At 36.0% G+C, this 16859-nt stretch overlaps 2 protein-coding genes across 9 annotated transcripts in view; both read right to left on the reverse strand.

Annotated features, from left to right (window-relative positions):
- Positions 1-2332: 2332 nt before the first annotated feature.
- Positions 2333-16859, reverse strand: part of LOC116194536 (dihydroorotate dehydrogenase (quinone), mitochondrial-like) — a 35578-nt gene continuing 21051 nt past the window's right edge. Inside the window, exons 10-12 of one of the 2 annotated variants that reach the window (XM_031523355.1) lie at positions 3378-3477; positions 2592-2675; positions 2333-2422 (exon numbers count right to left, since the gene is read on the reverse strand). In XM_031523355.1, the coding sequence (XP_031379215.1) occupies positions 2357-2422; positions 2592-2675; positions 3378-3477 (250 nt within the window). In that variant the 3' untranslated portion in view covers positions 2333-2356. Of the gene's footprint in view, positions 2676-3377; positions 3478-16859 lie in introns of both variants that reach the window. The other variant, XM_031523356.1, reaches the window with a different exon arrangement.
- LOC116194543 (MADS-box protein SVP-like) lies at positions 9015-14426 on the reverse strand. 7 transcript variants are annotated; one of them, XM_031523380.1, is made up of 10 exons: positions 14113-14221; positions 13597-13750; positions 13287-13487; positions 11735-11807; positions 11128-11186; positions 10810-10909; positions 10584-10624; positions 10240-10280; positions 9944-10082; positions 9015-9295 (listed from the first exon to the last, which is right to left on the reverse strand). In XM_031523380.1, exons 3-10 carry the CDS (start codon positions 13466-13468, stop codon positions 9277-9279), a joined length of 654 nt encoding a protein of 217 aa, XP_031379240.1. In that variant the 5' UTR covers positions 13469-13487; positions 13597-13750; positions 14113-14221; the 3' UTR covers positions 9015-9276. The 7 variants fall into 7 exon arrangements, with proteins under 7 accessions (XP_031379240.1, XP_031379239.1, XP_031379238.1 ...); XM_031523379.1 differs by lacking the exon at positions 14113-14221 and adding an exon at positions 13941-14103; XM_031523378.1 differs by lacking the exons at positions 13597-13750; positions 14113-14221 and adding an exon at positions 14284-14426.

A 16859-nucleotide genomic window follows, 5' to 3' on the forward strand; every position in this document is an offset into this window, starting at 1 on the left:
TTGGATCACCAGTGTAATTAACTCTAAATAAAATTGAAAGCTATGAATATAAGCCATAAATATTGCATTTGGTAACAAAATTAAGTTTGATTTAATTTAATTTAGTTTGATTTGAGGAGATGAAGACAAGAATAGTTGTGAAAAGTTTGGGAGAGAATTTGAACTATTATGGGAAAAAGTACATTTTGTAAACAAATATAGCAAAAATCTCTTAACAATGGCGATCATTTTTGTGTAGGTTACTAGAAAATCACAATAATTGTGGCTATTTTAACTATTATGGGTTCCTATTGATTTCGCCCGCAACTGCTCAATATATTATATATTTATATCTAAAATTGACTGATATCTATGTGGTTAGTCATAACCATCAAATCTAAAATGTTATATGATTTATGTATTTCTTATCCAGTAGTCCCCCTTATATATTGGCTTGATTAGTTCTAAGTGCCCATTAGCGCAAAATTAATTAAACGCGTGCACGACATTATCCAACTTGCGCTTTGATACCGGATAGAAACTTTAGAAAGAAGAGATTCATGGAAACACTCGCAACCACACACATAATTAGTGCAAAGGGTGCTTTTATTTATATAGACTACAATTACATACATCGAATAAAAGAATAACCTCTACTAATATACAAGATCTGAAAAGTATTGGAGATATATTGTAGTTTTTAAAATTATATCAAATTATATATATTATGATATCCTTGTTTTTCTCGTTTAATTGATGATTCACTCTTAAGCCTAGAAATCAGTAAAGTGCCCTAGAAGAATTGCACTCTCCAGTGGAAGCCAATGTAAAGTGTAATATATTTATGTGGGTAAATATATGTATAGATATACACACACACATACATTTCCTTTTTTGTTGCTGATATTAAAGGACATCAGGGCTCTCTACTTCTGAGGATAAGAAACCCTATCAGATTCCAGAATTACCCCTCTCTAAGACCAAGTCAAATATCCCATTAAGGCCCGGCAGCCTGGTGGTAAGACTTGGAACAGTTATCTTGAACGTCCTGAGTTCGAGTCTCATCCCGTGCAATTAAAGTTTTTCTAAGATAATGTTTAGAATGTTAATCCCACATTAAAAAGATGAATCAAAATTCATTAATTTATATGAGGCTTGGGACCAACATTTATCAATTTGAGATTTTAAAGGAAAATAAGCCCAAGTCCGTATAAGCCCATTGGATTTTCAATATAGTATCAAAGTATGTTATATACTTCCAAATGCACGTATGTGAACTCACACAATGCCAGGTTTAACGCAGGTATGTGTGGGTAGTTGAAAAATGCGTCCATGTTGGCTTGAGTGTGGTTAGACCCAGTTTCGAGACAACCAAGAATGTGCATCATGTTAAGTCAAGCCCGAGTATGGAACTTGTGGTTAGTTTGATTTGTCCTCCCTTGCTTGAGTACGGAAGACAATGAGCGTTTGTATTTAAGGGTACGTGGCAACATGAGAGTAAATGTTGAGAGTTACAAATGAGTTAATTCCACATAAAAAAATATATAAGAGAAATTACACAAGTTTATAAGGGATTAAGTACCATAACAAATCAGCTCGAACTTTTGGGTTGAAGATTGGGCTAATCGGTTATAGGTCATGTGAATATTTTACATGGTATCAGAGCCCAGGTTACGCATATGCGTGTCCACGCGCGTATACGCACCTACACCACGTCAAGCCCAATATATCCAAGTGCAGCCAAGAGTGCACCTCGTGTAAGTCCCATCACGCCCGAGCACGGAAGATGAAGCCTCGCTCAAGGTCAGTTGTTAAGGTTGGATATTTAAGAGCATTTGATAACGTGTAGGCAAAAATAGATCAGACGTTGCACATGAGGGCAAGTGTTGAGGATATTAATCTCACGTTGAAAAGATAAATCAAAATCCATTCATTTATCTGAAACTTGGGTACTAACACTTATTAGCTTCAGTTTTTAAGTGGAAACGTACCCAAGCCTGTATGAGCCCATTGGATTTTCAATAGGTAACAATTATGTAAGTAGCTAGAAATATTTGTAGGAAAGTATACACAAACCGGGGGAATTCACGTAAGATGTCCCCTACTGTCCACTAAGCGTCTTAGTAGGGGGTCGCGCCCTGTGAGGCTAGCTATATCAGATAAAAACTCCAGGACTCGAGGAGTGTGTGACTTAGATCATTCTTTTTGAAATCGAAAATAGCACAGTCCCACTTAGTTGGGCTATCGATAGTGCATCCCATCCTCTTCTAGACCATGGGCAAGTCACAATACAAGTCAGTCAAGTACAATGTGATCTATGGCAAATCATGAAATTAATCTTGCAAGGTACTGCAAAGAGTCCACTGGCACAAATGTATTATCCCTTCACAACTTCATTGTTAACAGACAACAAAATTCTCATATGATACAAGCGGAGAAAGATCTGCAACCCAACAATAAGGAAGGGTGAAATAAAAATGGGAATGACAAAAAAATGGAAATACATTCGAAACCAAAACATTTCATAAGAGTATATATATATATATATATATCAAATGAAATAGAGAACTCATTCAAATGGGTGAAGATCATGAGGCCGGGTGAAGGAAAACCTGCAAACACAATATGCAATCTGTCCCCGCTACTTCCAATATGTTCTTGAAATCGTCCCTTTGTAAGCACTTGGATAGTTCAGCCTGGGATAAAATTCAATACGACTATGTTACAACCTTAAAAAAAACATTTATTAGGAGAGAGATTGATGATTTCTTTCAAAGGATCTGTAGCTGTTATAGGATAAAGATATCTCGGTGTAAGACTAAAACAATCAAACAAGCACATTCAACTAGAACTTTTAAAAGGTGGGCTCCCAATGTTTCTAGTGGTATCATCGGAGACTCCAGAAGAAACTGGTGTTGTACTCTAAGAGCTGGAGAGCAATATGAGAGAAAACTTTATGCTCCATTTGGTTTTGTAGTTAAAATCACAAAAATTTTAACTTTAACTTTAACTCAACACACTACACAATCATTTGTCATTTTTCATAATCAAAATCAAAATTATTTTAAATGTGAAACCAAACGCACAATTAAGGTCCTAAGAGGGACTGTCTGAGGGGGCCAGACGGTCTGACCCAGGACAATAGGGGTTGTCCCCACTAGAAGAGACAACTTATAATAACTCAATTATCGTATCACTTACATGATAAGAAAATTTTGATTTATCATTAAACTCCAATATCTCGTAACTACCTTCAACTAAATGTCTTGGATAAACAGTATGTGCTTTAACAGGGTTCATTCATTATTCCCAAGCACAAGCAAAGTGCAAACCTTCAACCGTATTATGGCCTTATGATTCAGTATTCTAAATGTAAATTTATTCAACAGAAGATGTACCTTTATCTTTGGAATGAGAGCAGGACCCACATAAGCAAATCCTGTGTAAAGCTGAACCAGTGTCGCACCCGCTCTTATTTTCTTGTATGCATCTTCACCACTGATTTGGAGAGTGTAACGAATTTAAAATAATAAAATACACAAATGGTATGTGTGCGCACTCGAATTTTAATCTCGTCGGGGTACGCATGCGCGCGCCTAAATGCAACGCGGCTTGGGAGTGTCCACCTTTCCGGGGACGCGCGACGGACGCACGTGAGAAGGAGTCGCCACTACCTGTTTACGATCCGAAGGTCGAGGGCCGATGAGTTGCCCGGGTCTAAGAGTATGGGATACACCTAATATGCTAAGGCAATGGTCTGTACGGAACCGGAAATTCCGAATTTGGGGATTCTATTACGTATGGGCCTATATCCCATACGCCCTTTCAGTACTCTAGCTTGCTAGGCTTGCCATTTCATTTATTTACAGCATGATTTAGGGTTGCACTCGACTCGCTCGTTTTGGCACCGTAAATTCAAAGAAACACTCAGACCGTCCACTCTCCGACCGGGATTCTTACATAAATAAATGTACAACATAAACTCATACATTGTTCTCTCAAATAAATAAAAATAAAAATTACGACGGAATCCCAATCGGTTCGCGTTCGGTCATTATTTCACTCGTGTTCACCGTATGATTTGGATAAGACTGAAAATTAAATTAAGATACGCACTCGGTGTATGGGGGCATTGGACCCTGTGATCGACGGTTAGGGGCGTTGGACCCATGTAAATCGTATCCTAAGGGTCGGGCTCGATCCGCATAACAACCAAGTGCGAGAATGTAACAAGCGGGCATAAATGAACAGACAATGTGGTTTTATTATTGCCGAATTTACGTGAATTAACCGATTATTAACCGGGGTATCTTGGCATGTAAATCCTACCCTAAAACAAATAAGCGGGGTGGTAGAGAGGACGTGTAGCATTCCGCATTATTTTAACAGACCCGACAGACATAATGTCTGTAGTCAAGTCCTGAATTTGTGAGTTATTTTTAGATTATTTTGTATCGTGACAATATGACTTTTACAGATTAAGAGTATTTTCACCTAAAACCCGAAACCTAACCCTCTGCTTGACTATTTGCCCATGTTTCATTAAGCCGAGTTTGTGATTAATTTGTTTTCCCGTGTTTTTACCCATTCTATGCACAAACCTACGCTAGGATGACGGCGGGACAAGAACCGATAGTCATGCCCTTGAATCAGGAAATGTGTGTGCATACAAAATCAAGATTACGTTGCAGGTATCTCGGTGTTTTTGAAATTGTGAATTTTTTTAAAAGGGCATGGCTAACAGTTCTTGAACTGTCGACGCGATTACGGATTATTAATCGGTTTGTGCAATTCATTTAAATGAGTCAAGTGATTTAATTTAGCCAAATTTAGTGTCCCGATTATCCCATGTGTGGACTTTTATGTTAATTAGAAATTTACCGAATGCTTTAGTCTACGGATTTCGAGCCGTCGGAATGGCCATTGGTGGGCCGCCCGATAAACTCTAATTTCCGACCGCCTTGGGGTTAAATCCAATTTTTAGTCAACTTTACGTAATTAAACCGATTCATGTGAGGTTTTAATCAAAGACACATTCAAACATCCCAAGCACACGAATATCGACAAAAAAATCACAAATAAATTAATTCGTCTGTTTTAAGTCCAAGTGATTAATTATACCATTTTGATGTATCATTTGCCTTAGAAATTAGGGATTTATAAAGTGATTTATTTAAATCTAACACATTTAACTTACGATTTATCGTTCGATCAAAACTAAACATGAAATACGGTTGCATGCAAACATATATCAATCACGAACATAACACGCATTTTATAAATTGCTCAAGGATTGAATTAAAATAATTTTGAAAGAACAGAGACTGATTTGAAAATTCGGTTAAAAATCCCTGGGACTGATTTGAGACAACTTGAAAAGTTCCCTGGACTAATTTGGAACGTTTGAAAAGTTTTGTGGCTGAATGGGAATTAAAAATGACCTGAGACATGATTGAAACAGATTTGAAAGTTTGGGACTGATCTGGAAAAAGAAAAAAAAAGAATCATAAGGACTTAACTGAAACGAATTAAAAAGTTCCCCGGACTGATTTGAATTGTCTGGGAAGTTCAGTGGCTGAACTGAAAAAATGCTGAAAATGGCCAGAGTTCAACTGAAACAAATCTGAAAATTTCGGGCTGATCTGAAAACGATGAAAAAGAGTTGCAAGGACTGAGCTGAAACAGTTTGAAAACTTATAAAACCAAGCTTGAAAATGGTCCCGCTCATCATCACGGTTTTAAAAACTTACTTTATCTTTTGTTTCCCGGGTTATCACGCAATCACATCAAGGGGGAGTCCTAGACATACCACTAGGATCGAAGAATTATACCTTATCCTAGGAGATTCATGGGATCGATTAGCTCGGAAGATCCCACGACAACCACGGACCTAGGTGGCCTTCAAATCCAGACTCAACCTAAGCCTAGGTAAGTCTCCCCGTCATCTTCGAGCCCCACCGATATTGGCCTAATATCTTCTTGTCTCGCCACCTTTCTTCTCCTCTCGTGAGACATGCAAGAAAACAAGAAGAGAACCAGGAGGAAGAGAAAAAGAGGAAATACAACTCCGAAGGACTCGAGCCAACATGAGACGAGCAAACATCAGAGAAAACAATAGACGATGATGAAACATGAAATTCGAAACAATCCCAAAACCCAAACAAGTTATCCAATATGATCTATTATATATTCATAACATGAGCGAATTAAATGCAAGAGGCAATGATGCTTGAAACACGCAAAAATTATCATTTTTCTTTTTCTACAAAAAGTGTATATATATATATATATATGGATTGAAATTATGTTCTGTTCGATGCAATAACAAATTTTTTTATAAAATAAATCAATTTACCAAAAATAGTAAGAGAGGCATGATTAATTTAATCCTCTTAGTCTAGAATGAAGAAGCAAAACATCCTGACTCCGAGAAACTGAGAACAAGTTCACTTCGTGCTCATCATACGCTCAATGTGTTGCACGCTCAATGAGTTCGAGATTAGCCCCATGTTTAGATTGCGGAACGGAGACATGTGCAAATCGAGTAACAACAAAGGCATACATCACGTCCAATCGAATTGAAAAAAAAAATTATCAGGTTGCCATCACTATCAGATCAGTTCACCCAAATAGAGAATTTGGGTCATGATTGAAACACGAAGAAACAAAGGCACACAGGATGACAACTCCAATAAGAGAAAGCTGTCAATTTTTTTTATTTTTGCTGCAAAGCCTTCAAATTAATCTTTCCATAAACCAATCCGCAACACAAATAAACGAATAGGCTTATCTAATCATCATTCTAGTCAACGAATCAGATCGAAGAAGCAAAGCAACCTAGGCCAGAGATTTAATTGAGCACAAGTGCAATTCGGTGCTCACCGGCTCTGATTTTAATGCATCCGTTTGTAGGCGCGGCCGCGGGACTTCTTCCTCTCGTCTTGCTTGGCCAACTTTGATGTCCGCGAGGAGAAAGGATAGCGCGAGAAAGGACAAAGGCCAACAAAAAAAAGAAAAAAAGAAAAAAATGTATTAGAGCAGAAAAATTAGTTAAGAGACATGCATACTGACATAGAGATGGAGGAGACTTAGCTTCGGAGGCAATCATCAACTCGATGGCGAATGGGCAGTTTGGGCGGCAATGTAACGAAGCACAACGGCAAATAAAAGCAGTAAGGGAGGTGGTGAAGGGGAGACGATGGTGTCGGTTGTCGGGCTGGGGATGGCCGTGAGTTGAGGGAGCTGTGGGCGTTGTTTTTTTTTTTTTTTGGATCCCGGAATCCGGAGGAAGAAGAGAGGAGAGGAGCTATGGGAAAAAACAGAGGAGGGAGTTGTGGCAGCTAGGGTTTTTTTTTTAGGGAGTCAGCGTTTTTAGGAAAGAAGGCAGCTGGAGGAGAGAAGTCAGGGTGCTGTACTAGCTGTCACCAACAGTCCATGAGCTGATCAGAATATTCGAAATTTTCTTGAATTGCTCATGAGACTTTTAATCTCTCTGATAATTTTCCTTGATCCCTACATGAGTTGGGAACATCCTCCTAAAATTTGAAGATCGTTTGACCTCGGGAAGTTCCCGAAACAATTTTTCTTTGACAGCTGACCCGAACCGGGAGATTTGGTTCTGATCTGTGAGAATATATTCGATTCTGTATTAATCTAGCCGAAAAAATCTCCTTTTTTTTATTTTCTGAATCTTAAGTGAATTAGGAATCCAATAACGTTGGCCATGCTTGAAAATAAGAAGAATTGAATTTTTTATGGATTTTCTCCCTTGACTGGCAGAGTCTGTCCCGATTGAACAGTTTCGGGCATGGTGAGCTCAAAAATTCATAACTCTCTCTTCGTATTGAATCTTGGAATGAATGACCCGTCAAATTGAACCTAACTCTATTTCCTAGGTTGAACATATGGAATTTACCCTTTTAGATTCAGGATTGAGCATGATATAATGCGTCGAATCCCATGCTTGAGCTGCTGTATTCACTGTTTGGGCGCCCCAGCTCCCACGAATTTTATCTTTTTGCTCGAATGGGCTCTCGACGTGATTTTTGCATTGAAATGTCCCCGACTCACCAAAACTTGATCTAAAAATATCGAACTTGGTTCTAGGATCCACGAAGATAGTCATTCTCACAGAAGAAAATGATATAGAGACGTGATTTCTCCTTTGTCCACTGCTTTCGATTCGAATATCGATAATTCGTGCCTTACTCTTCAGGATCAATTGTGTGTACTACAAAATTCCATATGTTGCCCTCGCCATTTTTTTGTTAGAGTTGTGGAACTCTAGTCGGGAGCCTTGTTGATGTCATATCCTAGAGCCGGTGGACCAAAATGGGGTGCTGACAGTCTGAGTGCTAATGAGATAATTGCTGAATAAATGGAAACAAGACCACCTTTACCTGCTTATACCATGATATAACCACCACTTGATGTACTTCATGAAAAATTATTGGGTCCAACGACTGAATATTCAGTCGTTGTGTCCCTAACAAAATGTTTTCGTATTTGGAGAATCAAATTTCCTACAAGGAGCATAACGATTCATACAAAACAACCAGTCGACTGCATATACGAATCAGTTAATTGATATTTTGTACGAAATATTTTTGTACTTGAAAAATAACATTTCGTATGAAAATTCCGACATAATATTTAGCCGTTTGAGCCAAAAATTACCCTATTGGTTATGGGTCATCACTCGGGTATTTGATATATGCATACCATGGATATACAATTATACCCATGGCTATACTCACGGATTGGTTGGCGATTCTCTCAGGTCATGATCATATCCAACGCATCTATATATGCAGCATCTTTCTTTTCTTTTTCCTTCTTTTTCTTATTTCTATTTTTCGGATTCGAATGTCATATGTCCCATCAACCATATATAGTATATTCTTTTCCTTTTATATAAATAATTGTTGAAGTCAAAATCCTCCAGAGTAAAATTATTGTACGGGTTGATCTCATCTTCTTTTTCATCAACGTGGAGACTCGTTGTGTCAATTAAAAGAATGCATGTGAGATCCATCTTGGCATCATAATAACGACCGATAATGATAAATAACATCTGAGACCTGTTTGAACCGCGACAACCACAAAGATGTGCTTGAAATTGGGCCAAAATTTCGTTAAATCACAACTTAACAGTACGACTCTAGGAAATTATTGATATATTTATGGGACTTATGAATACACGTCGATAAGATAATGACCGGATAGTAATCCTTCTATTGACGCATTGCTGAAGGACACTTTTAAATTGCAAATGGAATAGGTCATTGATCTGACAATCTACTGTGGGAAAGGCAACCTGCAACGCAACATGAAATGCTTCAGGTTTAATGCTTTCGATCTTGTCGAGAAAAAGGACAAGAAGAAGATAAAAAAAAATTGTACCAGATGATACTTGTCTTTTTTAAAAAAAATTTAAGTCCAAAGAAAAATCTATCACCTGCATTCAATGGCAGTAATCGCATGTCACAGTAACACAATGTCATTTTAACTTTTTGTAATAACCAAAATTCTTTCCCAATATATATATAAATATGAATATGCATATATATTGTAAAATAACTAATAGGTCATGTTGCATGTGATCCAACCCTAGAAACCCCACTCCAGATGTTATCCATAAATTTATAAGGAACTAGTCATATTATGTATTAGTTATAATAAATTAATTGTAAAAATTAGAGTTAAATCTCTATAAGAATTTGAATATATCTTTAAATTAAAAATACGAGTTGATAGACGGTGATGTTTAAGTCCATTAAATCTTAGAGTTATCATCTTTTCTTGGCTAGAATGGGAATTTGCTTTTTCTTCACCTGTAATCAACCGCGCCCAGTGAGAAAAACATGTGCATGAGTAAGTTTTACGAGAGATTATGAAGATGTTCAAGAGAGACGTACGCATACATCAATCATCCCAAGAAAACAATTAATTAGAGCAAACTAACCCCAGCTTGAGAGACGTATCGAAGTTGTTATTAGAATAAGCTGACGAGAGATCATAATCTCCTGACAAGTGGTTAATTCGAGGAACTCTCTTTGCTTCTTGCATTTTCACCATCTGCAAAATATATATAACCCTTTCTTCTTGGGGCATAATAGAAAAAAGCCTCAAAACAGGAGGAGGAGACCAGAATAAAAACAGCAAATGGAAAAGAATACATGCAGTATCTGGCTTCTTGTCAAGATGGATGTGTGTGTGTATTTGCGATTTAGCCAATGATGAAATTTTCTTTGCTCTTACCATTTTCATGTGCTTGTTCTCTTCTAGAAGTTGTGCTCCCTGCATAATTTCAACGTCCGAAATCAATGGTAAAAATAAATAATAATTAGATTTTTTTTACTGATAGCACATGTCTTTTAGAGTATAAAACGAATTACATCACTTCAAATATGTGATATATATTCGTCTATTTATAGAAAAGAAAAAATTTTAAGTATGACAATTAAATTCTAAAAGAATTGCGTATATTACGATCTTAGTCAAGGCTACCGACATCTGATTGCCTAATGGAGAGCTTAATTAATTACATAGCCCATCCCCAATAGAGAAACAAATGTAGATCATTGTTAAATGCACAACAAACCTTTTTTTTTAGGGCACTGATCTCGTTCATGATCCTTCCGGCCTGTGTGCGACAAGAAACACCGTCATCGTCCCACATGTTAGAAAAAGATATTTAGTAACAAACTGCTACAGACATCAGTGCATTAATTAATCTTTACAAAAAAATAGCAGGCTAAGTAATGAGGCCCCGAACGAGAAAAAGGGAAGAAAATAGGGATGCTGATGATAAAATGTACATACGTATACCTTTGTTTCTGAAACACGGAGCAGACTGGCTTTGAGTGACTTCTCAAGTTGATTAAGTTGATCAAGATTCAATTCATGTAGATCTTCCCCCCTCAAGTGCCTGTCCTTCCCGATCCCATATAAATGAATTGTCACTAGTTCGCTTCACGGTGTAAAAGGCTAAACTACTAGCTTATAATAGAGTACGGAACGATTACGTATTTTCATGTGTGTGTGTGTATATATATATATACATACTTGATTCATGGACCGATTGTCTCCAGTGATGACGACAAATGCAACCTTCAAACAACAGATATTCGAAAATAGTATATATACCTTAGCTCGCGAGCCCTATCGGAGAGATCCTTCCTTAAGGCACATGGGATATCATCTACCTGCATTAAGACAACACCACTCCAGCAACTGAGACCTTGTATTCAGATATTAAACCTTATTTTTTGTACTGTGTACTAAAACAAGAATTATTAAGCTGATCGAGTGGAGACCGGCACATTATAGGTTCAGAATTTTTTCGTCCAGAGTAATCTCATGATGGTTCCAAAGCTTTGGTGACTAGCTGAGAAGAGTTATGACATTAACCTTTGCATCGTAGGAACCAGCTTTTGAGAAGTTCTTCACTGCTACATGAAGACTATTCCTTCAGTATGTAATACTAGAAGGGAATTCCTAAACGTCTGTTATGCATAAGAAGAGAAGACACAGATTGTAGTTTTATGGTATTTCGATTTTAGTCGGTAGGTCATTTCCAGTGACGCTCGAAAGAAATTCTGTAAAACACACTACATGCATAGTCCAACATGTTGGTTTAACCACACAACCTTTCATTAATACGAGACCTGTATTGGACTGAGAAAATCCACTTACACTAGACTATCAATCTAGTGAAGAGAAGAGTGAAGCAATCCTAATTAATTTAATTTACCTGTTGCTGAGCAGAGGGGTTGAGGCTTTTCTCTGAGTGCAGATTGATATGCCTCTCGATTACCTGTTCAGTACTAAGATAATAAAAATGGAAGAGTGCCTCAGCCCTCGAGTCGAGTCATTTATCGATATCAGAGCTAACAAGAAAAGAAACATTTGTATCATATTTTCAAATATTTTTTAGGTTACTTTCCACGGGCCGAAACCTCTCGAGAAATCGATCAATAAAAGAAATTTTGACAATATATACTCTGGCTTCACAATCACACATAAATATGAATACAAATGAATGGCAGAAGTATAAAATATGAAATTTTAGAAAGATAGATATATTTATACGCCTGTTATATATGAATATATTATCCACTACAACCATATAATGAAAACTTTGTGCATGATAAGACTTTTCATAATAGTTAATAAGGGATGTATATACATGATATACTACATCTAAGGTATATATTTCTGAGATTTTCCCCGTTACATATAAATAATTTGAACATAATCTGAAAAATGCATGATATATGCACATATTGGGAGCGTACAACCTGTTTACTTTTAGAGAACTAATTTTCACTTTTCTTCTCCTTTTCTAAATTTATTTCTCCATTGAAAAATATAAAAATATATTTATTAATGTTAAAGTAAGAAAATCGTAATTCATAGTAAATCAATCACTAATTTAGTATTGGGGCTCAAATATTGTGAAAATAAATGATGATTGATAAAGAAGAAAGGGAAGTCATATATTAAAAGTTAGAAATGAGGAGAATTGCCTAATGAAAAATTAGAGAACTAAAAAAAGAGTTTTCTAATATCCACAAATTTGAATAGTGGAGAAGAAAATTTTCTTAGAAAAATCATTTCAATTCTATGTAAGTAGATGTATTTTTTTGTAGTCATCTACTTTTTAGAAGATCTTCTCGGAAAATTGAAAATTCTATGAAAATATTGTATCGGCTGCTTGATTATCTATGAAAATCCAGATGAACAACTCATTATGTGCATGTCGATGACACATCTCATCATTTGTGATCATTGATTAAGAATAGCACAAGCTTCTAAATATTACATTACAAAGTACATTAGCAGGAACTAGAGAAGATATGCAAGAGAATTTTTGAGAAATTAAAATCAGCAGTTTTTAAGGGGATATCTGTTTACAAACACTGATATACCCACACAATGTTGAGTGTGTGTGTGTAAGTGTAAACATTGAGGATCTAACTTCACCAAAACCCAAAGATTCTTCAGTACATATGGGAGGCAGTCTTGATCATTGATTTGTTCATTCAGTACTTTGATACATAGCTTTAACAAAATATGTATATATATGTATTAACAATTTTTTTTTCCCCTCGATCGGTACTCTCTGTCTCATACTTATCGGAATACGATCCGTGAATTCGTATATACAAAATACTATGAGTACCTTCCTCAAAAAGAAAAAAAAAACTTTAGCAAAAGATTGCCCAATTACACTATATAATACAATTTTAAGTAGCTGGCTAGGGGAGAGAATTAGTGATATAGAAAAAAATTAATTTAAATACCTAGAGCTGGAGAACTCGAAGAGCTTGCCGGTGGAAGAGAAGATGATGAGGGCGATCTCGGCATCGCAGAGGGTAGAGAGTTGATGAGCTTTCTTGATGAGCCCTCTTCTCCTCTTAGTGAAGGTCACTTGCCTCGCGCTCAGGTTGTCTATCTTCTTTATCTCTGTTCTCTTCCTTGTCATCCTTCCCTTCTTTCTCAACCTATAACATAACATCATAAAACAAAATATTAGAACACTCAGCTATATTTGCTCTTTGGCCGCGAAGTAATCAAAGGTAATAAAATAAATGGGGGGAAAGATACAATTACCATGGATTGGCACATATAAAATCCGAGATCCACACAAATAACCATATCCCATCAGAGAAAAATATAAAAAAAATTTCGAAATGGTACTTAGGTATTGGTAAAGAAAAACTCAGCTTTCGGATCCATGTAATTTCTGCATGATGGTGATGAATGGCTGTTAGTTTAATTAAGCTCCGTTAAAAACTGTAGATCTATAAACATTTACACACACAGAAAGCTAAAATAATCAAAAGAAAGGAATTCTATAAATATGAAAGGAGAACAATGGAAGAAGCACACAGGATTCAGATTGCAGGAAAGAAACGACAAGATCCGATGTATCCAGAGAAAATTACGAAACAAACCTAAGAACCCTAGCTAGCTAACTTGACATATATGCTCGCAGACAAGAAGAAGAAGAAGAACTTTATGAGGGGAACAGCAGGCAATGGAGTCAATGGATCATGGGCCAAGCTTAGCTGATCAAGAAGAGGAGGAGGAAGAAGAATAAGAAGAGGATAAAGCGAAGTGAGATACCAAAGAAGAGGAGTCAATCACAGCTTTCATGACTCAGAGCAAGTTGCAGGGGGTGGGAAAGTGGAAGGGGGAGGACATATACATTGTGATTCAGCAAAAAAAAGGGACATATACATTGTGGCCACACTTCAGTTCATATCAAATTAATTATAAATTTATTTAAATTATTACCTTGTTATAAATTTCTTTCTGTTCCTTAGCTTGTTTTGTAGGGAACAACCTTTGCTCTTGTTAAAAGAAAAGAAATAAATAGGGAGAGAGACAGGTAAAGATAGAGAGAGACAGCGAGACTAAGAGATAGATAGATAGATAGAAAGAGCGGATTCCTTTTATGGCCCAACAGGAAACCCTCTCTCTTGTTATAGCAAGTCGAGAGTAAAACCCTCTTTTTCGTCCCTGACTTATATAAGTTATATTAATCGAGTCCCTGAAAAATTGTTACAACAATTTGGTTTTAGGTCAAATTAATTTTGTCTATAATCACATCAATTTAATTATTGGTAATATCAATTTAATTCTTAGTCACATCAATTTCATCCATGACTTATGTAAGTTGTATTAATCGCGTCCTTGATAAAAATATTACATCAATTCGATTCCAAGTTATATCAATTTCATCTCTAGTCACATCAATTTCGTCCATGCTCACATCGATTTAGTCTTTGGTTATCTCAATTTAGTCCTTGAGCACATCAATTTTGTCATTGATCATATTAATTTGATCGTTGATCTCATCAATTTAGTCTCTCCGCTTGGTCACATCAATTCAGTTCTTACTTGGTCACATCATTTTTTGTTGTTGTCAATATTAATTATTTACATAAAAAATGTCACTATGGCCTCTCCCTCCTTTTACTATTCTTGTTTCCGAGCCAACTTTGGAGCATTTATTCTCATTGCTCGGACCTCTGATTCTTGTGTTCTTGGTGGCTATAGAAAGCTTATACATAGTACTACTACTTAGGATCAAGTTTCGAGGAAAAAAGCAAAGAAATAAGTTAGAAAACTGTTATTGAAATTTGGTTTTCACTCACAATGCAAAAAATTCAAGGAGTAATATCTCTTAAACAGTAAAACGAAATTATTAGCCGACAAGTGGTGTAACTTCCTTATGATATGAGAAATTTTTCTATATAATTTTTTTGGTCAATATTGACTCTATAAGAATTTGTTCCTGTGTTTTATAAAGAGAAAACTTTATAGATCATTAATGGCAAATTTTTATAGAGTCAATATTGGTCCAAGAATTTATATAGACAGATTCCTCAAATCGTAAGGAAGCTACAACACTTAACGGCTTGTAATTTCATTGCGTGATTGAAGAAATATGGCTTTATTAAATTTCTACCTTGTGAAAATCGAATTTCAATTGCTTTTTTCTAACTTCTTCCTTTGTTTTTTGGCTCGAAATCTGATCTTAAATAGTAGTGCTATGTACAAGTTTTTTATAGCCACTATGACAAGAATTAGATGTCTGAGCAATGAGAATGATTACTCCGTAATTGGCTCGGAGACAATAGTAGTAAAAATGAGGGAGAGGCTAGATGGACCTTTTTTTATGTAAAGAATTGACGTTGACAATGAGCAAAATGATGTGACCAAGTAAGGACTGAATTAATATGACCAAGCAGATGGACTAAATTGATATGACAATGGACCTAATTGATATGATTAAGGACGAAATTAATGTGCCCAAGAACTAAATTGATATGATCAAGGACAAAATTGATGTGACTTAGAACTGAATTTATGTAATATTTTTTTGAGGGACCCAATTAATACAACTTGCATGAGTTAATGACAAAATTGACAGTCTACTCAGCAAGTTGGTGCAACTAGTAGCTAGGAAATGTATAGATTTTTCTTTTCTTTCTTGTTTCTCGTTTATTGTGACTCCAAGCATATATCCTAGCTCTATCTAGCAATAAAATAACCATAGATGATTAACACTCTTAATAGGATCGGCATATCCATAGGCCAGTTGCCTGGAAGAATTCTTTGCAATCACCGCTGTAATTTGCAAGCACTCAGAGTGTCAAATCTCTTAAAAGCCCATTTAATTGACGACCACAAGTTCCAGAATTGTGTTTGGCTAGTATGAGTGCCATAGTGTGAGCCACAAGTACTTCAATGCCATCTAAAATTTTCACTTAGTCTATACGCGATTAGACTCATCTCCAACTCAAAATTCGAACTAATAGGTTGTAATACCCGATTTGATATAAACATATTAAATTTTCCTTAACTCTTCTATGTAGGATTTAAAATCTCAATAGAGATGAATTGAAAACCTGTACAGTTAAGACAATGCGTACTCAGTAGAGTATCCTCGACTATCTCGTCAATATAGTCATCGTAATTATTATCTCAAATTAAAAGTTTGCAAGTCTCGAATGAAAATGTATTTGGAAGTGAAGCCCACAACCTACTAATCGATGATAGATTTTCTTTTTATTTTTTATTTTTATTTTTTTGAAAGATTTACAAAGCTGAGAAATTAAAAGATGCTCGGTAAAGTATTGTATTCATCATCCCGATCTGAAATAAAGAGATACAAAAGTTAAGTAAATATGAATTTTATTTCTCATTTTCTATCTCGTACTAAATATATGAGCGAGCACGGGAGAGTCCATATGCTTTTTTCCGATAAAATAAGGATTTGTACTTCCCGTCACAATATCAATATCGGGTTTTTCCGTAAATAGGGGAGCCATGCTGACATTTAATGGGATCACAAGATGTAATGG

This window comes from Punica granatum, chromosome 2 (assembly GCF_007655135.1).
Source record: "Punica granatum isolate Tunisia-2019 chromosome 2, ASM765513v2, whole genome shotgun sequence".
NCBI classification, from domain to species: domain Eukaryota; kingdom Viridiplantae; phylum Streptophyta; class Magnoliopsida; order Myrtales; family Lythraceae; genus Punica; species Punica granatum.

Coding starts and splice junctions, on each gene's coding strand:
- LOC116194543 (XM_031523378.1), bottom strand. CDS start 13,468: ATGACAAGGAAGAGAACAGAGATAAAGAAGATAGACAACCTGAGCGCG. Junction 10,910..11,127: donor GATAGGGCTCGCGAGCTAAG/GTATATATACTA, acceptor CGGGAAGGACAG/GCACTTGAGGGGGGAAGATC. Junction 10,281..10,583: donor ATCAGTGCCCTAAAAAAAAA/GGTTTGTTGTGC, acceptor TTGAAATTATGC/AGGGAGCACAACTTCTAGAA.